The following is a 26,550-nucleotide window of genomic DNA, read 5'->3' on the forward strand; positions in this document are numbered from 1 at the left end:
TCAAGACTACTGTTTACCTAATGGAAGTGACTCCTATGCATGCAGGAAAAAGTGCACCATTTGAAGGAAAAGCTAAAGGAGTGATATTCAGGTAGCTCCTCATTCCACCAATGAAAACATACACATAGATTTTCCACTTTACACCTCATTTTCCACCTTATTTTCATGATTTTGAAATGAATATGTAGGGTCTGATGAGTCTGTCAATAGTCTATAATTATTAGTGTTATTAAAATAGAATACAAATGATAAGCCATATGTAAAAATGCTGTGTGAATAAACTGCTATACCCCAAATAATACAAATGAGTGAATGGCAGTAATTGCTAAGAGGGATTAACAACATAAAGGATATTAAAAAAATGATGACCGTATTTCATATTTATGTGTCTTTTTCTCTCTCACTCTTTTTTTTTTTTTTTTGCGGTACGCGGGCCTCTCACTGTTGTGGACTCTCCCGTTGCGGAGCACAGGCTCCGGACGCGCAAGCTCAGCGGCCATGGCTCACGGGCCCAGCCACTCCGCGGCATGTGGGATCTTCCCGGACCGGGGCACGAACCCGCGCCCCCTGCATCAGCAGGCAGAACACTCAACCACTGCGCCACCAGGGAAGCCCTTCTCTCTCACTCTTACTCAACTCCTAAATAACTAACAGAATATGCTCACAAATGGTAAGCATGTTTTGGATGTTCGATGCGTGTTTGTGGGAAAGAACAAAAAAAAACTGCCTCAATTAGGTCAAATATCATACAAGAGATGAATGAGATTAGAGATGGGATTGGGATTTGTGTTAGTTACTCAATAGCTAACCAATCACAGATATGACAGTGTAGTGCAATATGCAAATATACTTTTAAACAACTTCTCTTAAGTTATCTACTGTCTGTAAAGACAATCACACTCAACTGCTCTGCACTTAACCCCAGAGCTTCTGAGTTAGAATCTGTTAGAAATAGGTACACGTTTCATTGCTTTGGCAACATTTACATGGCTCTGCATCAGGCAATACAACTGCTAAGATCACACTCTGGGAATTCAGGAAAGGCTAGTGTCCAGTTCTGGTCGTCCTACCACCCAACTGTGATCTAGGGTAAATTCCTGATAAAAGCTACCATCATCATCATCATGACCGATCAAGAACATATTGCCACATGGAAATTCAACACTCCCTGGGCCATTCACAACTTTCCTTTAAAGGACTCATATTCTATGTGGGGTCTTAACGCCTTCAAATAACAGAAAATACAAGTCTTTAGGCCTTTTTTTCTGTAGCTAATTTTGGCATCTTTCACCTCTGTCCACTTAAGTGTTGGTTTAGCATATTCTTGTCACACAAAGAAGCTACTTCCCAAAGAGAGGAACAATGTGTCAAGTGACAAAGACATTGAGTGAAGTCTTTCACATCCTAGATTGTCCACGGTACAGCTCAGCTGGTCTCTGGGTTGGAAGGCCTGGGTCTACTTTGCTCGTCTGTTACAGGGGAAGGGACACGGTCCTTAGCATGTGGTCTGTGAAACAGAGGCAGCTGCGGGTAGAATTATAACACAAGCAGAACTGGCTTCAATTCTTCCTTCTTAGGTCTTTTTCTTCTTGTTCAGCTGTTCAAGGAACTTGCCTGCCCTCTGTCCCTGCCAGGACGATGTGACATCTGCCTGGATAAGTAGGTCACCATTGTATATCAGGAAAGGTCTTATTTGTAATCATCAGGAACCAGATACGGCTAATTTGAGCAGAAAAGGAAACTTTTGGAAGTTTATGGTTAGGTCTCAGTAACTAGAAGCAGACTAAACAACCGAAAGCCAAGGCTATGCTATTGCAATTATAGGATCAGGCCAAAGTGATGTTATAAGTCCTAGCTGGCCTTGCTACCAAGCAGGAACAGGAAACAGGAGGTTGACCCAGCACTGCTGGCCTTGCTTCTTTACATCGTTTATTTGTCATTCAAAATCCAAGAGAGGGGTGCAGTTGGCCAACCCAAGGTCGCCCGACTGTTTTCCATCTGTAAGGGAGACTGAGCATGTGAGTAAACAGTGTATCTGACATGTTCAGCTTGTATAATGAGAGGAAGGCTCTGTTTCTCACCAAGACCCACAAAGTGGAAAATTCCCCAAAGAGAAAGGAATTTCAGATCAGATGCTTGGAAAGTTAAAAACAACAACAACAAACAAATGCAGATGTGGAATTAAAGACATGGAGTCATTAAGAACCTATATATGGAGTGATTCAGACCTGAGTTCACATCTGGAGCAAGCTACTCAATCTTGCTGAGCTTCAATTTTCTTTAAAGGAAACAACGTGGAAGATGATATCCACATGTAACTTGTGGTACACATGAAGGAGGGTAGTACAGTATATGATGCCAGGCACATCCTATGCATTTTCTAAAACTACTAGTAGTACTATTATTATTGTTACTTATTATACAATTTATTGTAGAAATTAACAGGGAGAGTATTAATAAATGTTAATACAGTGCTAAGTGTCACATTTATGATCTCAACTAATTATCTGTTGATTCAACAAACATTCCACATATCAGAAAATAACCTGTTAGTATATACATATATATATATATATATTTTTTTTTTTACAGAAGAAAAGAAACCCTGAGGCTTAGAAAGTGTAAACAATGTACCAAAAGTCACTCATTTAAGAGGTAATGGAATATTATTCAGCCTTAAAAAATGAAGGAGATCCTTTCATTTGTGACAATATAGATGAAACAGGAGTGCATTATGCTGATGAAATAAGCCAGACAGGATAAATACGAATGATATCATTTATATATGGAATCTAAAAAGAAAAAAAGCCACACTCATAGAAACAGAGTAGAAAACTGGTTGCCAGGGGCTGGGGTGTGGGTGGGGAAAAGAGGGGAAGACTGGTAAAAGGGTACAAACTTTCAGCTGCAGGATGAATAAGGTCTGAGGATCTACTGTATAACATAGTTACTACAGTCAATAATACTCTATTGTATAACAAACATTTTCTGAGAGAATAGAACTTAAGTGTTCTCACCACAAAAAGAAAAAAAGGAAAAAGGTGTCATGAGCTGTTAGATGTATTAGTTAACGTGATGGGAAGGATCCTTTTACAACGCATATGTATGTCAAATCATCATGATATACTCTTTGACTATCTTACAATTTTGTCAATTATACCTCAATAAAACAGAAAAAAAAAGAGGTAATAAAGATGAGACTCCAATCCAGGATTATCCAGCTCAAAAAACTACACTCTTAACCATTACAATATAGTATCCATCCATATGTTGTAACTGTAAAATGCTTAACACAAAGGAAACGTTAAATAAATGGTATTTATTCTAACTCTAATGCTTACTAGATATTAGTTATGTGGTATGCTTTACTTCTAACTACAAGGGTATAAGGTGCAAATTCTTGCTACAGAACATAAAAGCCCCTGTGGTACCCTGTAGGATAAACACAGTACCTGTAAATCTCTCAACCCAGAGTCTCCTCAAGTTGGAGGTCTTTACCCCCTTTATAATGTGGGAATAATGCCCTTCCCACATTTGCACTGGGCATGAAAATCCATACTTCCAGGTGTATACTGAACCTCCACTTAGCTCCTCGTCACCTTGGAATCACCAGACCAAAGATCATTTATTCCATTAATATAAATGATGTAGGGATAGAAGTACAGAATATACAGAGAGTGTTGGAGGAATCCAAACAACAAGTCCTCCACTCTCAAAACAAATTTTAGAGTTCCAAAAGTAAAGAGCAATGTTTGGAAATAAAACTAAAAATGAAACTAACATCTACAATTAGCCAAGTATTTATTATGGGCCAGGCTACTTACTAGGCACTTGATAAACATTACAGCTCATCTTCCTGCAGTCCTTCAAAGCATATAATATTGTTTCTATTTCATAGAGAAGAAAATTGTATCTAAGCAGGTTACTGATTAGCCCAAGACCACAGGGCTAGGCTGTAAGAAAAGAAGGCCAAGTTTCAGTGGTCAAAATGGTGATGGATGTTATAACTAGAAGATTACGGCTAGTCGAATAAAAATATTCAAAACGGTCCTAATGTATTATTAGGATTTCTTCAGAATAACTTGGGTGCCTTAGTGAATACAGTAGTGGTAGGCACTACAGTCTCTTTAATTTGCTAATCATACAAATCTACTTTAATATTCTTGGTGACAAGGAGCTAACTACTGATAAGACAGCTTCTTCAGTTTTGGGGCTACTCCAGGGTGAAATGCCGGAACGTCTTACTGCCTGCAATGTTACCTAGTTCTACCAGGGGGAATAAAGCAGAACAAGTAGCCACTGTTCTTGACAAATGGATACAGTTTCAGTTTTTCAAAATGTGACTGTCAGATTCATTCATTGTATCAGATAGATCTGTCAAATGGCTTTGCCCATTTACTAATGGATGGCAGGCACACTGCAGACACACGTTGGGTCAAAGGATTGAATGTCACCTCATTGATACTGTCATCAATATAATTTGTATTGGCATTTTGTCTCACCCTGACTTTAAGGACTATGTGAGGAGATCCAAGTCTCCAGACCATGGACTGATCACCTCTGCTTGACACAGTATTCTCTGCTCATTTCCAGAGGGGACCGAGGATGAGCTCTTGTACTTCTGAGTCTATTCACCCTACCTGGCAACACATACTAGCTGGGCTGATTGGATCAAGCAGGAGCCCCAGAGTTTAAATTTCCAGCTGCATTGGAGGAAACAGAGGCTATGCCCCAATCCCATAACCCCTCACTTCTTACTGCTAGCCTATCCTAGGCTGTTCTTGCTGATAGGAGTACTTCATGCTAAAAATTAATTTTGCTTACCTGATGGCAGTCACACAACCTCAAATGCCATTTTAATAAATAAGGCAACCACCAATGGAGTGTGATTTAGGGTTTTTCTTCTGTAGACCCTGCCTACCCTATAAAATCTCCCATTACTGCATCATGGAGACTATGATCCCTTTCCGAGGGAATAGATTCTTTCCAACCATAAGATGAAATAAGAACTTACATTTCCATACTGCCCAAAAGGAAATAAATTGATTACAAAATGCAGGAGAATGACTGATTTTCCACATTTGTTGTGTTCATTAAAGGGTTTTTGAATAGACTTGACAGTATTAAAGAAGTTCAACACACACAAAATAAAAATTAATAAATGAAGAGAAAAAAATTGCATTGACAACAAACAAAATAAACACACTGATATATAAAAGGTTGTTATACATCGATGAAAAATGGATGTCATAAAGTCACAAACTAAAAAGTATTAACAGCCAATAAAGATATGAAAATATGTTCAACCTTGCTATTATTATCAAAGAAATACAAATAAAATAATTCAGGTGTCATATTTTACTGACTAGAATGACAAAGTTCTAAAAAACTTAGTAATACTGGTATTGATATTGATAATGCTGGTACTGATGAGTGTGTGTAAGAAACCACACTGGATGTTAAATTCTTGGTAGAAATAAAAAGCACGGTAACCTTTCTGGAAGACAATATGTCAGTGTGTACCAGAACTGACAACCAGCCATTCAAGTTCTAGAAGTCCATTCTAAGGAAATAAACAAATGCTCAAAGACATATGAACAAGGATGCTTGTCTCATTGTTTAGCAAAGCAAAACAGGAATAATCTAAATGTTGAACAGTAGGGACTGGTTAAATAAATAATAGAATGCTGTTCAACCATTAAAAATGATGCTGCAGATTTTTATTAGGTGATGAGTAATCATACTTATATTACTAAATAAAAATGTTATAGAACTGTTTTGTAGTTTGATATAATAATTAAAGGTATTTTATACTTGCATTGTATTTATATGCACCTCATCACAAAAAAGTTTCAAAAGACACCCTCAAAAATGTTACAGAGATGACTTATCAGAAATGGGATTTTGAGTTATTTTTCCTTTTTTCTTTAAATCCTTTCAATTTTGGAGTTTCTGCAATGAACCTGTATTATTTTTACAATTAAAAATATTTAAATTTACAACAAAAGGATCTAAATTTCTCCAGTTTTCCATTTATTTTCCACCTTGGCTCAGGATATTTCTGTAAAAAAAAAAAAACAAAAAAATCAGCTTATTTTCTCTTTTGTATCAATCTAAATTTACTTTTCATAAGTTAACTATTTTAGTCTGGCAAAAGTTTCACACAGGAAAATTGTTAAGGTCTGAGTATTCTATTACCTTTAAAAGCACTGGAAACTTGGAAATTATTTCTTTCAGAATTTTCATATAATACTGAAAGGCGGGGGGGGGGTAGCAAAGTGAAGGGAAATAGATAGTAGTAGTCAACTTCAATTAAGAAAAAGCAACAAGAGGCAGTTTGTACTCTTTTGATACGGCAGAAGCCCCATGTGTCAACTCATGCTAAAAAATGTATATATAGACACACATATATATGTTTGTGTGTATTATATGTATATGTGACACACACACATAATTAATCCACAGTCTTAGGCTAATCACTCATTGTGGCAGAAACAACGAGCTGTTGACTACACTTTAATTAGCCTGTAGAGGCATCACTAGGACCAAGATAGGAACAACATTCTCCATCTCCGCTTGCATCTGGGTATGGTTCTATCCCAAAGAATGTGACCAGAGGTGACCTGAAGAGTTTACGTCTGAAGGATAACGAGTTGATAATTGTAGCTTGCAGCTTCCTCTCTCCTTTCCTTTTTAGGACAAACGTAGAGCCACTTGATGAAGGTGGTGGGTCCCTGAATAACTGAGCAGAAAACTGACCCTCAGACCACCAAAGTCCATACTACACTCCTGAGTGAGTGAGAAATGAACTGTCCATGTGTTGCTCCACTGAGGTTTAAGGTTTATTATTTAGTGTTTAACTAACGCATTTTTTTCTTTAAACCTCAGTTGCCTTCTCTGTAAAATAGTCTTTGAAAAGGATCCACTGTAAGTTTTTTCCATTGCTTATGTTTTTATCTTAGTTTTTAATTCTCAGAAACATTGCGCGCATTTTACCTTTTAAGTTAGTAAGTCTACTTTTTTTCCCACAAAGACGGGTTCTTCAAGTTATGGAGAAGTCATAGCAGACTGTTGCTTCAGTTTAAGATACGCATTCACATATGAGATGAGAAGGGTGAGGACCCAGAGAAACGCCTTTGACAGAGGGGAGTGAGAGCTTACTGAAGAATGTTTAGTAATAAAGAATTCAGATCGGAGAAACGGATGGGTTACATCTAACAGATTTGCTCAAAGGAATTCTGGAAAGGCAAATATGTGAAAATGTATAGCAAAGACATGAAATGCCTTTTGGTCCCTAAATGGATTTCATTTCAAAGACGTGCATATTGCAAATACATGTACCATAACACTTCTCTGTCAACTTCTAGAATTTTCTAAAGCCTGACAGAACATCTGCAGAGAGAGGATGTCATTCCAAGATAATCGACTGCAAGTTACTAAATTAAGATAAAAATGTCTTTAACCTTGAACAGTTTTTAAAGAGATTTTAGAAGAAAGGAGCCCTCTAGGGGGTTGTATAACTATATAATTGTACCCTTTCTAAAAGGCTATTTACAGATACATAATGTTTCCCCTCCATTCTTTAAAGTAAAATATAGGATAAAAAAAATAGTTTGGGGATAATATTTGTTTGGGACAGCAGGCACTGCTAATCAGTACCACTCTCTCCTTATTCCTTACTATCAGAGCCCTGGTTTAGGAGACCCCATTATCCTTAAGGCTAAGGTGGCCAGTTTAAAATCCGAGCTGATGAGATCTAAGTGCAAGTCTGCTGACCATCTGTGGTAAAAAATTTGCTCTCTGAGTTAGACACTGCCTTTTTTTTCTTACTTAATTTCTTTTTTTTTTCCTCTTCTTTCTTCCTGCCCAAATTGTTGGAACACTATTGGAGATTCTGGGGTCACTTTGAAGCTATGTGGACATGCTAGAGATGTGGAAGCTGGAAGAGCGAAGCAACCCAGTCCCCTGGTGATGCCCTTCAGCAGCTGGACTAACGCTAGAGGGACTATCTCCAAACTTCCTGCTACCCGTGGAAAGTAAGGTAAATCACTCATTCACTTTCTGTTACCTACTAACTGATCCAGAACTCTAACCTCAGGGTTCTAGAACCCTTCTCAGTATCCCATAGTCATACTCATGTTCCGGACTCCTGATCATCAGACTTGCTTATAGCAGATGTATGGGGAGGGCGGGCTCTTCTGGAAGCCCTGATAGTTCCTCCCCTACCCCCACCACACACAAATAATGATCTTTATGTCCACTCATCCTTCTATCTACACTCAGAGGCCAGGGCCCCCAGGAAGGCTTCACTGACAACCCTTTACTCCTCTCTACATGCAGAAAGGGTAGAGGTGTGGGCTCTGGAATCAGACTTCCTAGACTTGAATTCTTAATCTGTTACTTACCAGTTTAGGACATGGGCAAAGTAGTTACCTTCTCTGGACACCCCTGTAAAAGAGAAACACTAAGTAGCACCTATGTACCTTACTGAAAGGATTAAATGAGCAAATGCAGGTAAAGTTCTTATAATTTTTTCTTGGGTCAATCAATTCTAGCTGCTATTGTTACCTTTGACTAATTTAGGGCAGAGTCCCTTTGCCCTCCTTTGGTTCTCTGGGCCCATCTCATTCACAACACACACAACCGCATACTGCAGAGTTTTGAAAGGTGGTTCTCAAAATGTGGTCCCTGGGCCAGCAATATCAGCCACACCTGGGAACTGGTTAGAACTCTGGCACTGGAGCCCAGCAATCTGTGTTTTAACAATATTCCCAGGCAAATCTGATGCACACTAAAGGTTGACGACAACTGAGAACATCTGTCTCAGACTCTCCTGGAGGCATTCACCAAAAATAGAGTTACAGGACCTTACACCTGACCAGCTGGAGAAGGGCTCTAGTAATTGCCCTGGTTATCATGCTTGTCATGATTTTTCAGCACATAAATGTTTGAGAATCACTGCCATTTTGAATGTGTGTTTCACTTGTCTGTTTTTCCAGTGGACTTTACTTCCTTGCAAGGAAGGTTTGTGAAGATTTGTTGCTGTTGTTTGCATTATTAGTTTTATTATGCTAATTCTAGAATCTCTGGTGCATAGTGCACTCTCAGGCAGGAAGTATGGCTCATTAAAACAGGTATCCCAAAAGTCCTAGTAGAACTTCAAGATTAATTCCTTCAGGAAGAGGTAAAATTGTCATTAGATGCAGATGATATGATACTATATATAGAAAACCCTAAAGACTCTACATGAAAACTACTACAACTGATAAACGAATTCAGCAAGGTAGCAGAATACAAGATTAACATACAGAAATTGGTTGCATTTCTTTATACCAACAATGAAATATCGGAAAGGGAATGTAAAAAAACAATGCCTTTTAAAATCACAACCCTCAAAATAAAATACTTAGGAATAAACCTCACCAAGAAGGCAAAAGACTTATACGCTGAGAACTGTAAGACATTAATAAAGGAAAGTGAAGATGATTCAAAGCAATGGAAAGACATCTCATGTTCTTGGGTTGGAGGAATTAGTATTGTTAAAATGCTCATACCACCCAAAGCAATCTACAGATTTAATGCGATCCCTATCAAATTACCCATGACATTTTTCACGCAATTAGAACAAATAATCCTAAAATTCATACAGAACCATAAAAGACCCAGAATTGCCAAAGCAATCCTGAAGAAAAAGAACAACGTTGGAGGCATAGCCACCCCAGACTCAGACAGTACTCCAAAGTCACAGTAATCAAAACAGCGTGGTATTGGCACAAAAACAGACATATGGATCAATGGAACAGAATACAGAGCCCAGAAATAAACCCACACACCTCAGTTAATCTTTGACAATTAATCTTTGACAAAGGAGGCAAGAATATATAATAGGAAAGAGACAGTCTCTTCCGCAAGTGGTGTTGGTAAAGTTGGACAGCCTTATATAAACCAGTGAAGTTAGAACACATCCTTTCACCATACACGAAAATAAACTCAAAATGTCTTAAAGACTTAAACATAAGACATGACACCATAAAACTTCTAGAAGAGAACACAGGCAAAATATTCTCTGACATAAATCATACCAATGTTTTCTTAGGTCAGTCTCCCAAGACAATAGAAATAAAAATGAAAATAAAGGGGACCGAATCAAACTTACAAGCTTTTGCACAGCAAAGGAAACCATAAACAAAATGAAAAGACAACCTACAGAATGGGAGAAAATATTTGCAAATGATGCGACCAGCAAGGGCTTAATTTCCAAAATATACAAACAGCTCATACAACTTGATGACAATAAAAGCAAACAACCCAATCAAAAAAATAGGCAGAAGACTTAAAGAGACATTTCTCCAAAGAAGAAATACAGATGGCCAATAGGCACATGAAAAGATGCTCAACACTGCCAATTATTAAAGAAATGCAAATCAAAACTACCATGAGGTACCACCTCACACCAGTCAGAATGGCCATCATTAAAAAGTCTACAAATAACATATGCTGGAGAGGGTGTGCAGAAAAGGGAACCCTCCTACAACACTGTTGGTGGGAATGTAAGTTGGTGCAGCCACTGTGGAAAACAGTATGGAGGTTCCTCAGAAAACTAAAAATAGACCTACCATATGATCCAGCAATCCCACTCCTGGGCGTATATCCAGACCAAACTATAATTCAAAAAGACACATTCACCCTGATCTTCACAGCAGCAATATTCACAATAGCCAAGATATGGAAACAACCTAAATGTCCATCAACAGACGAATGGATAAAGACGATGTGGTACGTATATACAATGAAATACTACTCAGCCATAAAAAAAAGAATGAAATAATGCCATTTGCAGCAGCAACATGGATGCAACTAGAGATTATCATACTAAGCAAAGTAAGTCAGAAAGAGAAAGACAAATACCATGATACCACTTATATGTGGAATCTAAAATATGACACAAATGAACCTATCTATGAAACAGAATCAGAGACATAGAGAATAGACTGGTGGCTGCCAAGGGGGAAGCAGGTGGGAGAGGGATGAACTGGGAGTTTGGGATTAGCAGATGCAAACTGGTATATATAGATTGGCTCAACAACAAGGTCCTACTATATAGCACAGGGAACTATATTCAATATCCTGTGATAAACCATAATGGAAAAGAATATGAAAAAGAATGTATATACATATGTATAACAGAGTCACTTTGCTGTACAGCAGTAATTAACACAACGCTGTAAACCAAGTATACTTCAATAAAAAATAAGTTAATTAAATTTTTAAAAAGATTAATTCCTTCAGAAGAAGAAGTACTACACATTCACAAAAAAAGCACCCTTTGAAAGTTTAAATTTTTGAATTTCTTTGCCACTTCCTTAGTTTTGATCATCTTGGACAATATATTTTTAATATTGACTTTTAAAAAGAATTGTGTTTCAGTGTTTGCTATCCTTAGAGAGACAGAAACAGATAAGTACAACTAAATACTTATTTTTCAAAAGTCTCAAAAGTATAAGGGAAATGAAAGTAATTATATCTTCAAATGATTTTGGGGTATGTTTCTAATTTCATACTTCTGATGCGATTAAAGATTAAAACTGTATTAAGACATTTGAGACATGCCGCATTGGTATTAAATGAATTTAATTTCGTGTAAAGTGGTAGAAATATTTTCTTCAGCAAACATACCTGCAGATATAAAATCACAACCATAAATCTACAAAAAAGCGAGCAACTGAACGAAATCTGATTGGTTATTTCCCTGCAGTATGGATCTGCTAATAATTTAATTTACTACTTGCTAACAGAAGCCAAAATTTAAATATACATATATATATATATGTGTGTATATATATATATATCTCTCTTCAATTTTAAATCATTCATATATATGAACAAGTATACATACACATATATAACAATTGTTCATATATATATAGATAGATAGACAGATAGATAGATAGATAGATATACAATTTAAATTAAAGAAAGTACATCTGGTGGCCTATATTTTCCCCCCGATTCCTAAAGAACACCATATTCTATTCTAGGCAGTGGAATGTCAATCCACCTTAAGGGTTGTTCAATGAGCATATCTGAGAAACCACTGGTTTAGCCAATGATGTACTTATTGAGGGAGGCCCTAGTGCCACTGTCAAGAGCTTATCCACAGGAGAGATAAGAAGGTACTTGTTTGGTTTGTGAAAAGAAGGAGTAGTGAGGAATGGCAGGTAGCTGCAGGCTGATGACACGTGATGTCCATATATATGTAGAACCAACACGCCCATAATTGTACCCATTTTCCATACCCAAATCCAAAGTCTTTATATCATTAATCCCAGGCAAAAATGGTAAGATTCATGTGTGTTACTATCCCACGGCTTCAAGATGCCTATAAACTCATATGAGTATGTCTTAGTTTTATCAGTGGAGGACAAACCAGGCTTCTATCACCAAGCCCCATTCCATAACAGGAATTATGGAATTCCTGTATGTAACAGGACGGGTTACAAAAGCACCTAAGATCCCGTTGTCAGTACATGACGGAAATGAGTTCAAATCTAGCCTGTCTGACTTGTTCTTAATCACTAAGGTATGAAATTAAGCATGTTGCCCTTTGCCTGATTCTCCTTCTGAGGCCTGAATATTTCACTTAGCTGAGTGCAGAAGAGAGAAAATTCTCTCTCCTTGACCCAACTTGGCATCAATATCCAACTCCCCTTCTCAAAATGGGTTGCTTCAACGAGTAGCAATGAATGCCGGGTCGTGGACCAGTCACCTTGATGACTAAGAGTCAGACACTAGGGAAAGAAAATGCTCTGTGACAAACCTACCCTTGTACAGAAACAAGACAGAAATGGGGGGACAGGGCAGAAGATAATGGAATAAGGCATAGGAAAAATAGCACCTGGCATCGTGATAGTAATAATAATAATAGTAGTAGTAGTAGTAATAGTAATAATAATAGACTTTACTATGCTCTAGGCATTGTATTAAGTGCTTGGTGTAAGTGACTTCATTTTAACATTGAAAACAAGTCTATGGGGATGAAATATTATTAACATCATTTTATAGGCAGGAGTATTGAGGTTCAGGTAATCAGGTAAATTGCCCAAGCTCATATGGTTAGCAAGTGGAAAGCAGAGATTTGAACCAGCACCTACACTCCTAACCATTACGCTATAACCATTATGCTGAAGACATAAGAATTCCAATGGTCTTTCCCCATAACCCACTCCTGCACTCCAGACTTAAATAGTCCAAGATCAAGAGAGAGCAAGCTTGGAGTTGCCACACTTCAGTGAGTGTCAATCATTTCAAAACAGTGTATTTGCTAACAAGATGCAGTTCCTGTGATAATCTTCTCAACCAGGTATCAAGAAACAGGCAGCAAAGATTCAAGTAACAGTATGTTCCTACTTACGAGGAAGGTGGGACAGCATAGTTGACACTGGGCTTAACTGTTCTGGAAAACATGGTCCCAGTAGGCATACACGCTGGTACATTTTCCCCACCTACCAAATACAAAAGAAGTATTTCATTTCCATGTTGCTCTTCAAAGTTCCACCTCATTCGTGCCTGTCATTCATCCTCTGGCCTCTTCCTGTCTCCATTTCTGTACAGAAAGGTGCTGAGTCTCTGCTCTCGGATACGAAAAGGGTGTGTTAGGAGAGGGAGCCAAGGTACCTCAAAGTCTTTTTTTTTTTCATCTTAATTCTATTATGCCAACTCCACTGAACTTAATTAGAGTGAATACAGAATTACACAATTACCCTCTGTTCTATTCTTCAGATGTTATATTTTGATAAAATTTACGACATGCTGCTCTCCCCTTGAACACCAGATGAACACTAGAAATGGATGTGTGTTGACATAAAATCTGTTATAATTACAATTAAAGTATAGCTTACATAATGATAGTGTTAACATAAAATTACAGATGTGTAGAGACAACGTGGTCATGCATTTTTTAGTATAAGTACATGCTTAGACCAATATCTGTTAGCGGAATGAAGATGGAAGAGAATTTTGGTTAAGCCACAAAGGCTGTTTAAGGACTTGCAGATAGCTAAGGGGAACTCAAAGACCAGTAAGATAATATTTCCCCTGCCATGTTTTCAATTGCAAAGTGAAGGGAAGATGTGAAAGTAAGTACCCCTATGGAAATTACAAGACAAGTACATTTTTTTCCTTGAATACCTGGGTAAACGCTTAAATTCTAATGTATATCAGTGATGCAAATTTTCAACTGAGTTTGATAAATCATCAAATAATAATTATACATATATGTATATAAAACTGCATGGAACTAGACAGTTCAGAATTACTTCTAATTAAAGAGGTACCCTATGACAACTAACTTAAACCTTACAAAATATGGTTCCAAGTACCCTATCAGAGTGAAAAGTAGGAGACTGAAATGTTTATTGTAAATGTTTGTAGTCATGGTGTCTTAACTAAAACTACTGTGTCACAAATACTATTAAAATAATTGTGACATTTTATTCACTTTTACTGCAAACAACAAAACAAACTATAGGTATTTTTTCATTTCAGGTAATTATTTTAGCTAACAGTTATTAAATGTTTTGAGAAGACAGACTGCTAACTGCATTACTTCATTTTATCTTTAAAACAGCGCTTCCATGTAATTATTCTTAATATCTCCATTGTATTAAAGTGTATCTCTAGTTTAGACCTTTCTTCAGAACTGCAGACTTGTGTATCCAACTGTGTACTCAGCATCTCTACTTGGACGTCACGAAAACATCTCAAATCTTATACCTCCAAAACTGGTCTTTAATCCCGCAAACATGCTCTACCCCAAACTTTTTCCATCTTAGGTGACAGTAACCACACCTTTCCCGTTCCCCAGGCCCTAAATCTCGAATTCACCCTTGACCCCCTCTTCCTTTCCATTCTTGCTTTCAATCTACCACGAAATGCTGTCACAACCTTCCCAATGTGCCACTTCTGAGAATTACCAGCCGCTAGCAGCCTGGTGCAGGCCACCAACATAGACCTCGAGGATCCTGTAGTCGCCTCCCAAGATTCTCCCTGACTCCACTCTCTCCCCACATCCTCAAGACCACAGATAGAGTTATGCTTTTCAAACAAGAGACAGTTCATGCCACACCTCGGCTAAAATCCTGCCCCTGGCTGCCTACATTTAGAGTAAAAGACACAATGCATGTGATGGCCTCCCAGGACTTACACAATCCATCCCATCACATATCTGATCTCCAGCCCTCCTGCTGTCTCTTCCTCTCCACTGACTAAGTCAGCCAGGGTGGCCTCCTTGATATTCCTCCAAGCTGCCCGGCATATTTCTGCCTTAGAGTTTTGGGACTGGTTATTCTTGCTCCCAGGGAGTGGTCTCCCCCTCATACATTCTGACAACTCCCTCACTTCAAGTCTTTGCTCAAATGTCAACTTATAAAATCCACCCTGACTACCCTATTTAAAATCAGAACCTACCTGTACACTCCTCCAGCACTCCCAACCCAAGCCTCTTCAGTGAGCTTCACATCCTTTTCCTTATCCCGTAGCGCCCATCAACCTGTGACAAAGCATAGAATTTATTTATAACATCCGTTTCCACACGAGAGTGTAAGGAGGGAGAAAGCATGCAAGAAGGAGCACGCAGGCAAAGGCTCTTGTCTAATTTATTCATTGATACGTCCAAGCATAGAGAACAGGAAGATGCTTGATAAACAGTCCTGAAAAAGATACAGATGAGGAAACTAGTAGTAAAGCTCAGAAAGTTTAAGCAACTTCCTCAAGGTTCTAGTGCTAGAAGAGGGTCACAGTAGAATTCACACTTGGGGATGTCTAACTTCAAATCTCTTAGCCTCTCTGCTATCTTTTTTTTTTTTTTTTTCTTTGCGGTACGCAGGTCTCTCACTGCTGCGGCCTCTCCCGTTGCGGAGCACAGGCTCCGGACGCGCAGACTCAGCAGCCATGGCTCACAGGCCCAGCCGCTCCGCGGCATATGGGATCTTCCCGGACTGGGTCACGAACCCATGTCCCCTGCATCGGCAGGTGGACTCTCAACCACTGCGCCACTAGGGAAGCCCTTCTCTGCTATCTTAAGTCCATGCAATTCAGGATTTGTTTTAATCAGTGCCATGGAAATTCTCACTCTGTTCTCTGTCTAGATTTATATATATATTCTCCATTTAAACAAAGGAAACAGAAGAGGGGAATTCATCATGGGTTATTGCGGTAGTTTTACAGCAATTTTAGCAATAATGACATTTAGGTAATAGTGATATTTAATGATAGCATAATAATAATAAAATAATAGCTCTTAAATGTACTGAAGACGAATCGCATGCTAAACTCGGTGCTAAAATATTTCCATGTATAGTTTGTGCAAAATCCTTATGAATATTCTATCAGATGAGCTTTATGTGTAACTCCACCAGGCATACTTCTCTTATTCCGCTTTCAAAGATAAGGAAATTGATGAGAGGTGTGGTAACCATTTGATCAAGATGAGACTGGTAATAAGTTGTGAGTATGAATTTAAATTCAGGTCTAACTCCAGAATTTGATTCTCAATCCATACATGAAAATTCTGATAATTCCTTTGATAAGGGTATGTTCTCTCCTGGAAAACATCCCCCATTATGTCTGCCTGTGCTCATACCTTCAGAACACAGTCAAGTTTGAAACATGATAAAAATGTTTAAATAGTGTGCTTTAATAAATGGAAATATCTTCATCTAAACAATAACACAAAAAGGCAGGCTGAGCCCTTTGAAGTGGCTTCGTTGCTATCCTCCATCCAGAACAAGAGAAGGAATCAACAGCTGCAGAGTAAAGAAAGCATGAAACCCAGAGATGGAGGATTCTGTAAATGACCAATTACAAGACTATTAAGCCACACTTTCATAGCAAGAGGCAAAATATTCCATTAAACTGAAAATTCTTCTACCCCTCACTCCAAGGCCCACACACATTAATGCTGCATTTATTAGGATGTATTTCCTGTGCTCTATCAACTTGACTTTCAGCAACTGTATTAATACAGTCCTTTCGCTTTGCACATATATCTGAATGATGGATTCCATTACTGGAGTTTTGTAGAAAGAGTGGAGTGACTGAAGTAAAGTTTGGGAAGAGCCATCATAATCCATAATGATGGGCACTGAATCAGGACAAGAAGAAACCTCTCATTTATTTGAATGAAAATTCTACTATATATTTATTGCCTCTGTACAGGGCCATCTGTTGAATAATGGAAAACAAGCATCTTTCATTTGCAGGTAGGATTTGTGTGCTCAAGTTTCGATGGGCCTGCAGAATTAATCTTGTTTTAGAAATGAAATAAAATGTAATTTCTTACAGTAAGTAGATGTGGTTAAGCAACTGGCAACTTTGATGTCTTTAAATCACTGCAGTTTCAGGGTAGGCAAATCTATAATTATTTCAAGCACTTCTTTACTGGTGCAACAATTGAGCAGTGTACATAGTGGTCAACAACCTGGGCATTGTCAGACGACTCTAAGTTTGAATCTAGACTTTGCCACTCACCAGCTATGTGACTTTCAGCTATGAGAAGCACTTTCTTCAGCTTTACAGTGTGGATTATTATATGCCCTTTGCAGAACTACTGTAAGAACTAAATGTATATGGGCACAGTGGCTCATAGTAAGGGCTCAAATTAGTACTGTGGTCACTAGTAGTAGTATTGAAAAGAAATTATAACTTCTATTCTCATAAAGTGGGATACGTGTCCCTTTATCATTGTAATTTCATATCATTTTACTTTTGACCTTATAATTTAATAGCTTGATCCAAGAAACATTTAGCAGTAAATATAATTGAAAGAAGATTACCTGTCAAACATGAAATACTGTAGTATCAAGTGTGCTGGCACAATACTCTTCTCAGATAATTAACCTGTAAATATGTTATTGTCTTCTTTTTAATTAAGCACATTGAACATATATATTTACTGTGCCAATTGGCGAGAGGTCCATTAATTAATCAGTCTAACTATATGTTGCATAAATGTCTTCTAAACATAATCGTATATGTATTTTATTTGTTGGGAAAATGTGTTTGAGATTGTTCTTTTCTGCCTATTTAAAGTAAAAGAAGGTGAGAAGTAGAGTTAGGCTTAATGTACTTTGTACTCCATTATGCCATGAAAATGCTTCTGTGCCCTGGAGACAACAACACAAGATTTGCTTTAATGACAAGAATCAAGTATGTTCTAAAGCTTCCAGGTAGGAGGCGTAGAGGTTGCAGTTTATATCAGAAGTATTTGCTCTCTCTCTCAACTGCGTCTAGATGGGAAAGATGCGGTCACAAATGCTTCAAGGTGATACAGTAAATGTTGGAAAGAGGCGGGTAGGAGGCAGAGTTTTGAATACTCAAACCTGAGCTAGAAGGATTTTATTTAAAGAAAATAGAGGATATTACTTTTCACTTAAGGAATGCCAGTCAGCAAACCTGACATTAATGTAGGAAATTAGCTCTTTCAGCTATGATGCTTTCAAATGCACATTACTGAAAACAAATTCAAAATAGTCAAAGGAAATTTAAAAACAAAAACCAAACAACAACAACCTCAACAAACAAGTACTAGAAGTTCAGGGATGCAGCCATATTCAGATACAGTTGGATCTGGAAGTTCCAGAGTATCAGCAGGGTTCCAGCTCTCTCTCCATCGCTCAGCCCTGCTTACCTCTGCAAGACTTTATTTTACAGAAAGTCTCTTCTTGTGCTGGATGGTCACTGGGAGTCCCAGAGTCATATCTCCCCAGCTTAGAAATTCCAGAGAGAAAAGACAATTCTTCCATTTTTCTCTGAGACAAAAGTCCTGGGGAGGAGTCTGATAGCCTTAGCCGAGGTCAGATGCCTACCCATGAGCCAATCACCTGCTTTACTGGAGTTCAGTCCCTGGGCGACTCATCCCCGGGCCGTGAGGAGGCAGGATGGCATTATCTGGCAGTTCTCCAAGAAAAGCCTGCTGTTTTTGTAAGATGAAAGGGGAGAGGACATGGATAATGAAACCTGTATCTGCTTCTGTAAAATCCACAGAATCTTACTCCCTGCGCTGTGTCGATGACCATGCAGTAAGCTGACCCAGGAGGTCATTTTTCCCACAACAGTCTTTATATATATGACTAAGGAACACACTGGTAAAAGAATATGGGAGAAAGTCTGAGTATGACAAGTCAGCTAGACTGATATTAACTAAAAAAGCTGTGTGAAAATATCCTTAAAAAGTTGCCCCCAACTCACTCAAAGTCCAAAGTTGGAGCTGGAAATACAATGTCATGGAGTTTGGATAAGAACAGGTTTTCTCCAAGCTGAACTATGACACAGAGATTAGAGACTTCTAGAAACTATACTTTTTCAAAGAAAAAACATCACATGAGAAAAATGAGGCCTAGAAAAATTAAATGACTTAAGCTAATTAATGGCAGGACTGAGACTAGAGTATACTTTGTGTAATTGGCTATAGTCTTTTTTTGTTTTGTTTTGTTTTTGTTATCACTTCAGAACGAGACAAACTTAAAGAAAGGAAACACAACCAAAACTCAGTGGTTGGAAAAGAGATGGATGTGAACGCCCACTTGTTTCTTACGTATAAAGTTACCCTTCGCAGTGTTTTGGAGGAGAAAACGCTGGCTCTTCCCAACGTCGGTTACATACACAAAGATTCCAAAGACAAGGCAAGTGCTTTGCCAACAAAGTAACTAGAACCAGCTCAGGCTTCCCCGCGCCGGGTCCTACGTTCCACGGTCAGAACCACCAACTGTATCCCCCCGGGTAACAAGGTGATTCAGAAAAGCTGGCGCCTTCAGAGAAGGGAGAAAACTTAGCCGGGAAGAGAGGAGAAAACTTGCTCAGCTTCTTGCTGGGGTCTGAAACGATCCCAATAGAGTCCTTAAACCCCTCAGGTTTCCCCAGTCAAGCACCCTCGCCTCCAACCTGGGCCACCCCAGATCTGACTATCAGACGACAGAAGTCTGCGGACGCACGGAGAGCTGACCACCCCACGAGAGGGACCTACGCGCGGCCGCGCCCACTCACCCGCCGCTCCCCGGGAGACGGGAGACCAGCCCGGGGTCCAAGTCCTGGGCGTGGCAGACTCGCCCCTCTCCGGGCCCGGCTCCAGCTCACCTCGGCGCGGCCCGCCGGGGCGCCGCCGTCTTGACCACAAAGGGGGCCTCGCGCCGGAGGCCCCTGAGCGGGCGCCCTGAGCGGAGCCGGAGCGCCGGGTAGGCCCAGGTCGGCGCCCTACGTCCCCCGCGCGCTCGCGCCCCGTCCACGAGCGACGAGAGTCCCGCACGCAGCGCCCGACCCAGGCTTCCGCGGAACCGGCGCCCCGCGCAGCCCGCACCGCGGCTCAGGCGGCGCCGAGGGCGGCCCGGGCGGAAGAGCGGGCGCGGGGCACGCGCTCGGTAACCTGGCAACGCGGAGCAACCCGGCGTCTCCGGCGAACCCCAGCGCTCCACCACGAGGAAGCACCGACCCCCGCACCCGCCGCCCAGCCCGCGCCGCCCCTCGGTCGCTCCGCCCGCCGCTGCCCGCTGGCTATGGTCTTTTAAATCCATGATACAACATCTATATGTAACAAATCTGTTAAACCCTAAATGTTTATGATATTCAAGTAATCCATTATCTGAATTATTCTTGAAGATAAAACATCCAAAGACTTCTTAATTGTATGGGTATACATACATAAAATACACGTGGAGGTAACTTCAAATATAGTATGTGCCTGTCTCTATTCCTTCCCTCTCCGCTCTTTTAAAAAATGCCCCTTTAAAAATTGCCCACTCACCATCTGTTAGGTAAATTTGCTGAAACACAGTAAATGTGGAGACAGAAATTGTTATAGAGACTATTCCAAATGGCACTGACACCTGTATTTATGAAATTTTTAAAAGGGTAAGTTAGAGTTGTTTTTTTTTTTAAAAAAAAATCCCACTATAGTAACACCACATCATCCTAGGTGCCCAGTTCTATCCAATTACATATAAGATGGAGAAAGAGAGAGAGAGCGAGAGATAGAAACAGAAAGAGAGAGAGAGAGGAGAAAGAGAAAGAAGAAAGGAAGAAAACCAAGTACTTAGGTATAAAATGTTGCTCCCAAAGTTTGAGATTATACTCAAGCATCAATGAACAGAAGGAAAACACTTACAAATTTACAAATGTATTTCATTTATGGTATGAGGGACACAGGTTTAGATTTGCAACACGCTCCCACAAGGGTCAAATTGACCACTTTTTTCTATCTAGTTGCTCTTGAGAGAACAAAACAATTGAAACAGATGCCATTCAATTCCAAGTCTATAGCTTAGACCATGTCACTGCACATGAAATATTGTTCATTCAGAGTCAGTACATAGCAAGAGTAATTTACTCTCAGAGTGTTTGCTCTCAAGTCAATAGCAGAGAAGCCTTGAATAAAAACGTTCCCATTACTTTCCATTGTAATATATCTTACTTATAGCCGATGAAACAGTGGTCAGAGGAGATTTATTCTTTGGACACCATATTATATAATCTCTCCACTTTAAGCCATCCCCCACTCGGCGATTATTTTTTAAATATGTTACTCGTAGTCAATATTAATTTACATTTAATCTTTCTTAGCATTAGGAGAGTATTATTTTGTACAGGCTCAGAAACAAATCTCCCGAAATTCCTCCCTGATGCTCCCTTCAGGCTGAAAATGCATTGCAGGGTGGCTGCAGTGACTTAATTCTAGTTGGCAGAGCCCTGGCCACACACTAATTTCATTAGCCTCAAACTCCTGGATTTGAAAGATCCACTGAATATGATTCCTGCCCTCTGACATGTCACTTACTAACCAATTCAGTGTGCATACAGAGGAGAGAAAGGACTTGCTCAGCTCTGGCCCACCGGCAGGCAGATGAGAATTCCCAGTCAGAGACACTGTTTACATCTGAGTGGTCATTCTTGCCCGGGTCCTCATTTTCAGGAAGGAAGTTCAATCCAGGCTTTGCTGGCAGCTGCAACATTTGTTACATCCATTACTAGCTCCTTGTTCCTTCCTGCCCCCCAGTGCTTAGCATCCCCCATTTCAGTCACTAAGTCTTCCTTCCCCCAGCCTAGAAGCTTACCTCACCATAAATTTTTATCTCAAATGATAGGTTTGGCACATTCCCCACAGCAACCCACAGGGACTGGGGAAAAGAAAACTCAAATCTCTGGAGAGCTAAGAATTCAACCATTTAGAGGAGTTTCTTTTATACAAGACAGTCTTCATTGAGCTGAACCCTGCAATCCCAGAGAAGATTCACCTACCCGTTCTTTTCCTCTTTCCCTAAAGTGACTGTGTCTTTGAACAATGGGTCTGTGTCCCACTATTCTCTCTATTCATTTTGCAGGTTTACAGAGGCTGGGAAACTGGGGACTGGACTTACATGCCAGGAGCTTCTAAGATCACACGCAAAAATAAGGCTACTGGAAGAGATTGTGGGAATCTATCTCTGTATATTTGAACATGGGCAGTGGTTAACCAGGATGCTCACACCAAGCTTATATCCAGCTTGCAGCACAAGCTACAAGTTGGTGCATCCCTCCTACTACCAGCCTCTTCTCAATAAATGCAGGTGAAAACTGGGGACTCTTTTCCCTCAGCTGTTCAATCCAACATTAATAGCGGCAATTTGCAAATTAGAGGAAAATGACAGTGTTTTCTCTGAATGGTTTTGGTCCCAACGCACACTGCTAATGCTGGCATTCAGTTCCTTTCCTTCCCAGCCCAGGGAACGGGGGAACTAAGCATAAGGCAAGCGTTCTCTTTTCTTGCAAGTGCCTCAGATCCACACACCAGAGAAGGAATCAGCTCCCCCTGGAATCTTTTTCAGCAAACACAACCTTCAGCCTAGTCTGCAAGCTCTCTCTTGACTTTAAGATTTCACTCTTTTTTCGACAGGCAGGCCCATCTGCAAGCTCCCAAGCTCCAAGTGAAGGCACCAAAATAATTTTAAAAATGTCAAACAGCAAATGTGCCTTCAACCCCCAGAGGTCCAGTAAAAATACTGTGAGTTGCCCCTGTGGTTCTCAGGTGACCTCTGGCCTCATCCTCCCTGCAGCGCTGCCTCCTCAGGTTCTCTAGTTTAAGCTCAGAGGTAAAGGAAGTGCTTCTGGGTTTTGCTTACAACAACCCAGGCTCTTCCTGAAAGCATTACCTCAAAGTGAAGGCTGCCTAGAAGCACTTTTGGCCTTGCAAACATCTAGAGGTGGCATACTCAACAGGTGCTAGGGATGCTCAGAGGCTCAGAGGGGCCATACCAGGCTGCAGCTTTAGACAGGCACCCCTCCTTCTGGCACAAACACAAACTTCATAGCCCTGGGTGCTGATGTAGTGACAGCTTGAATCTCACAAGGAGTCCCCTCCAGAAACCCAACATGCTTCAGGAAAGGCACTTGAGAGGGAGCCGACTTTTTAGCTATGGGGAGCATAAGGGTCAGCCAGAACATCTGGAGAAGGGACTAACTGAGCTTGGGTCCTACCAGGCAGGGAGAGAGCTGTGCATTAGGAAAGGATCACTTCAAGACAGAGATGAATAAAAAACTTGGAGATAGGGGTAGAGAAGGAAAAGAGAGGCAGAAATTGAAAGGGAGAACATAAAAACAGAGAGACAAAAAAAAAAAAAAGCAGGGAGAAAGACACAAGGAGAGAGACACACAGGAAGAAAGACAGAGAAACAAGAGAACCCATAGTCACGCAGACCCTGAAACTCAATTTCTTCATCCAGAAGCCATCCATCTATACCCAGGGCGGCACGGGAGCCGTGGCGCCGAGGCTGCGGGAGCAGGCTGTGAGAGAGCACTGCAGCACCGCCCACCGCTCAGCGGGCCCGATCCGCCGTCCTCGCATCTTCCGCCGTTGCCCGCCTGCACCCGGAGCTAGAGGACCGCCCGGCCTTGCTCAGCGCACCCTACTGCCTCCCTCCAGGCGCCTTCTTGTCTGGCTCTGAGAATCGTCCTCAAAACCCAGGACTGGGGTTGGGGGCTGCGTTAGGGAGGTCGTGGGAAAGGATGGGCACAGGGTGGGTGCAGAAAAAGCGACTGTGTTTCGCAGTTAGCATGAGCTCACCTCCGGGCTCTGAGCTGGCAGGAGTAGAAAGCTGATCGCCCGGCTCCTGCCAGTGGCCGGATCGCAAAGGCAGTTTAGACGGTGCAAACAACTGCCCAGAGCAAATCACCTGGGGACACGTCTGCCGGTGGCTTCTCCCCGCTTGAGGACAGTCCCCACGCCTTCCGCCCCATGCCCTCGCAGAGACAGGTTACAGGTCGGGAAATCCAACCCGAGCGAAATGGGCAATTCACGTCCAAATGTAGGTGAAGACCTAGCCTTCGGTTTAAGAACTGCCTCCCTAAGCTCTTCTCGAAATTTTCCAAGGGAGCTGCAGCTTGTCGGGCGGCTTGGGGCAGGGAAGCTGGGGAGTTGAGAAATGCCTAGTTTCTAGGCGTCTTCTCATCTTTCACATTCCTTGCGCCTAAGTGGCTCTCACAGGAGCCCGGCACTTTTACAAGCCTGTTTTGGAACCATATTTCACTCGAATGCAAACCCATTTAAATCATCGCCTTGTTTTTCGGAGACTGTTTCTTGTCAATGGGGCCATAAATCCAGAATGTCAAGCCGGATGGAGTGGAGCGCGGACAGGGGAGAGATGGAAGGGAAATGAATCAAGCAGGGAAAGTACCTCCTCGGGTGAGGTGGGAGGGATTCGGCAGGATCTCCAGGGTGGAAATGAGCGAAGGCCGACCAGACCCCGCACCCCTGGAGTCCAAGCCAGCCTTCAGGATAAAGAGCGCGGGGAGCTACGGCGCGCTCTGCCCCGGAGGGAGCGCCCCCTACCTGGAAAAGCCTCAGGATGTTGGCTACCATGATGGAGACCGAACTCCCCGAAGCCCCAATCACTCCAACTACTTTCTCGGGCTTGACGAAAACCGGAGGCTCGCCGTTGGTGCAGCGCACTTCGGAGGTGTCCTTCTGGATGAGCGCCTGGACGAAAGTGAGCGACTGTTCGAGCGCATAAGTGTCCCTGGAACAAGTGTCCAGGATCCGCGCTCCCAGCGTCACGTTGGGCAGCGGGTTGGGATCGCTGTTGATCTGGTCCAGGGCGTAGAGCATCGCTTCCAGCCTGTGGATCCCGTTCTCCCTCTTGATGTCGCCGCAGGGCACTCCGCTGGGACCCTTCGCGTGCACCGGGAACAGCCCCCCGAGGGTGACGTCCCCCTCGATCCGAATGGAGTGCGGGGCGTACATCTCCTGGCCGCGCGCCGCCGCCGCCAGCACGCACAGGAGCACCTCCAGCACGCAGCAGGGAAACTTCATCAAAGTCAGGGCGCGGAGCAGCTTCCCCAGCTGGACCATGCTGCTCCCGCGGCTGCGGTGGTAGCGGCGGCACTCGAGGGGCCGGTGGCGGGCTCGCCGGAGTCCTGGCCCCTTGGGGTGAGCTCCTCCGGGGAAGCCCAGGGTCTCCTGCGGGCGAGGAGGGTAGGGGCGCCCGGGGAAGGGCAGCCGGCGAGGGTGGGGGGTCCCGCGGCGCCTGCCAGCTTGGGGCGCAGTGCGCTCTTGGGTTCCCCGGCCAGCGCGCCGCGCTCGAGCTCGCGCTCGGTGGCTTGCAGCTCGAGCTCTCCAACAGCCCAGCACTGGGGAGAGAGCGAGGATGGCTATCGCTTTAAATGCGCGTTCGGCTCCCTCTCCTCCTCCGCCCACTCCCTCCCACCCTCGCTCGCTCTCAGGCTCTCCCCACCCTTCCCAGCGCCCACCCTCCCCAGGGTTTTGCATCATCACGCAGGGAGGGGCTGCGTGCTGAGGTAAGGGGGGAGGGAATGGGTGGGCGGCTGTGGGGGGGAGTACCTCTGATTGGGAGTTTCGAGGTCGCCAGGGAATCTGGGGATTGCAGGTCGCAGGCGAAGGCTGAGCTCCTGCTTCGGTCTCACTGTAGCAGCCGCTCGCTCGCCCGCCTGCACCCACACGCACATTCTAGGCACAGGGTGGCATCAGCCCCGGACAGGGCGGTTCTAGCTGGGGCTGACTGCTTCCAACCCTGAGGTCCGGAGCCGGGGCTGTCAGCGCCGGGAGAATGCGAGGTAGTCGAAGGTGATGCCGCCAAGCATGAAGGGTAGTAGGGAGACCCCAGTCTCTACTGCTAATTCGTCTGTGCCAGTTTTTCCTAAGAAAAACACACATACACACAGGAGCCTGATTTATGACCTAAAGAACCTTTACGCAGAGACTTCTCCGGGGCCAGGCACTGGGCTAGCCTGTAGGGAAAGACGCCAACAAGAAATGCTGGGAATGGAAATGCATCTTTGGTCTTCAGGGGTTACTGTGGGCGGAGCCAGATGAAGTAACCCTGGTCTCCAGTAAATCTGTGGCGGATTCGCTCCTTTTCTTCCTTTCATCGCAAGAGATGAAACAACTGAGAACTCTGCAGAGCGCACTTTCTTCTCTGGCGCTGACACGTGTAAGGCTCCCTCCTACCCATTTCCAGAGATGCTTTTGGGCTGATGTCAGGTTTCCTCGGGCAGGAAATAGCAAGAAAGAGG

General features: G+C 42.2%; 1 protein-coding gene across 17 annotated transcripts in view; it reads right to left on the reverse strand.

The window, feature by feature from the left end:
* Positions 1-26,255, reverse strand: part of LOC307188557 (metabotropic glutamate receptor 7-like) — a 49,886-nt gene extending 23,631 nt beyond the window's left edge. The window contains exons 1-6 of one of the 17 annotated variants that reach the window (XR_013829004.1): positions 20,041-20,379; positions 17,832-17,895; positions 15,466-15,547; positions 13,412-13,502; positions 8,406-8,448; positions 259-6,061 (exon numbers count right to left, since the gene is read on the reverse strand). Coding sequence is in view for 1 of the 17 variants with exons in the window: in XM_079925830.1 (XP_079781956.1) it covers positions 15,512-15,547; positions 24,851-25,789 (975 nt within the window). In the remaining 16 variants the exon portion in view is untranslated. Of the gene's footprint in view, positions 1-258; positions 6,062-8,405; positions 8,449-13,407; positions 13,627-15,465; positions 15,548-17,831; positions 17,896-18,685; positions 19,927-20,040; positions 20,380-24,850 lie in introns of those variants that run through there. The other 16 variants (XR_013828996.1, XR_013828997.1, XR_013828998.1 and 13 more) reach the window with 16 other exon arrangements.
* Positions 26,256-26,550: the final 295 nt, after the last annotated feature.

Source organism: Stenella coeruleoalba, assembly GCF_951394435.1.
Source record: "Stenella coeruleoalba genome assembly, chromosome: 1".
Classification (NCBI taxonomy): domain Eukaryota; kingdom Metazoa; phylum Chordata; class Mammalia; order Artiodactyla; family Delphinidae; genus Stenella; species Stenella coeruleoalba.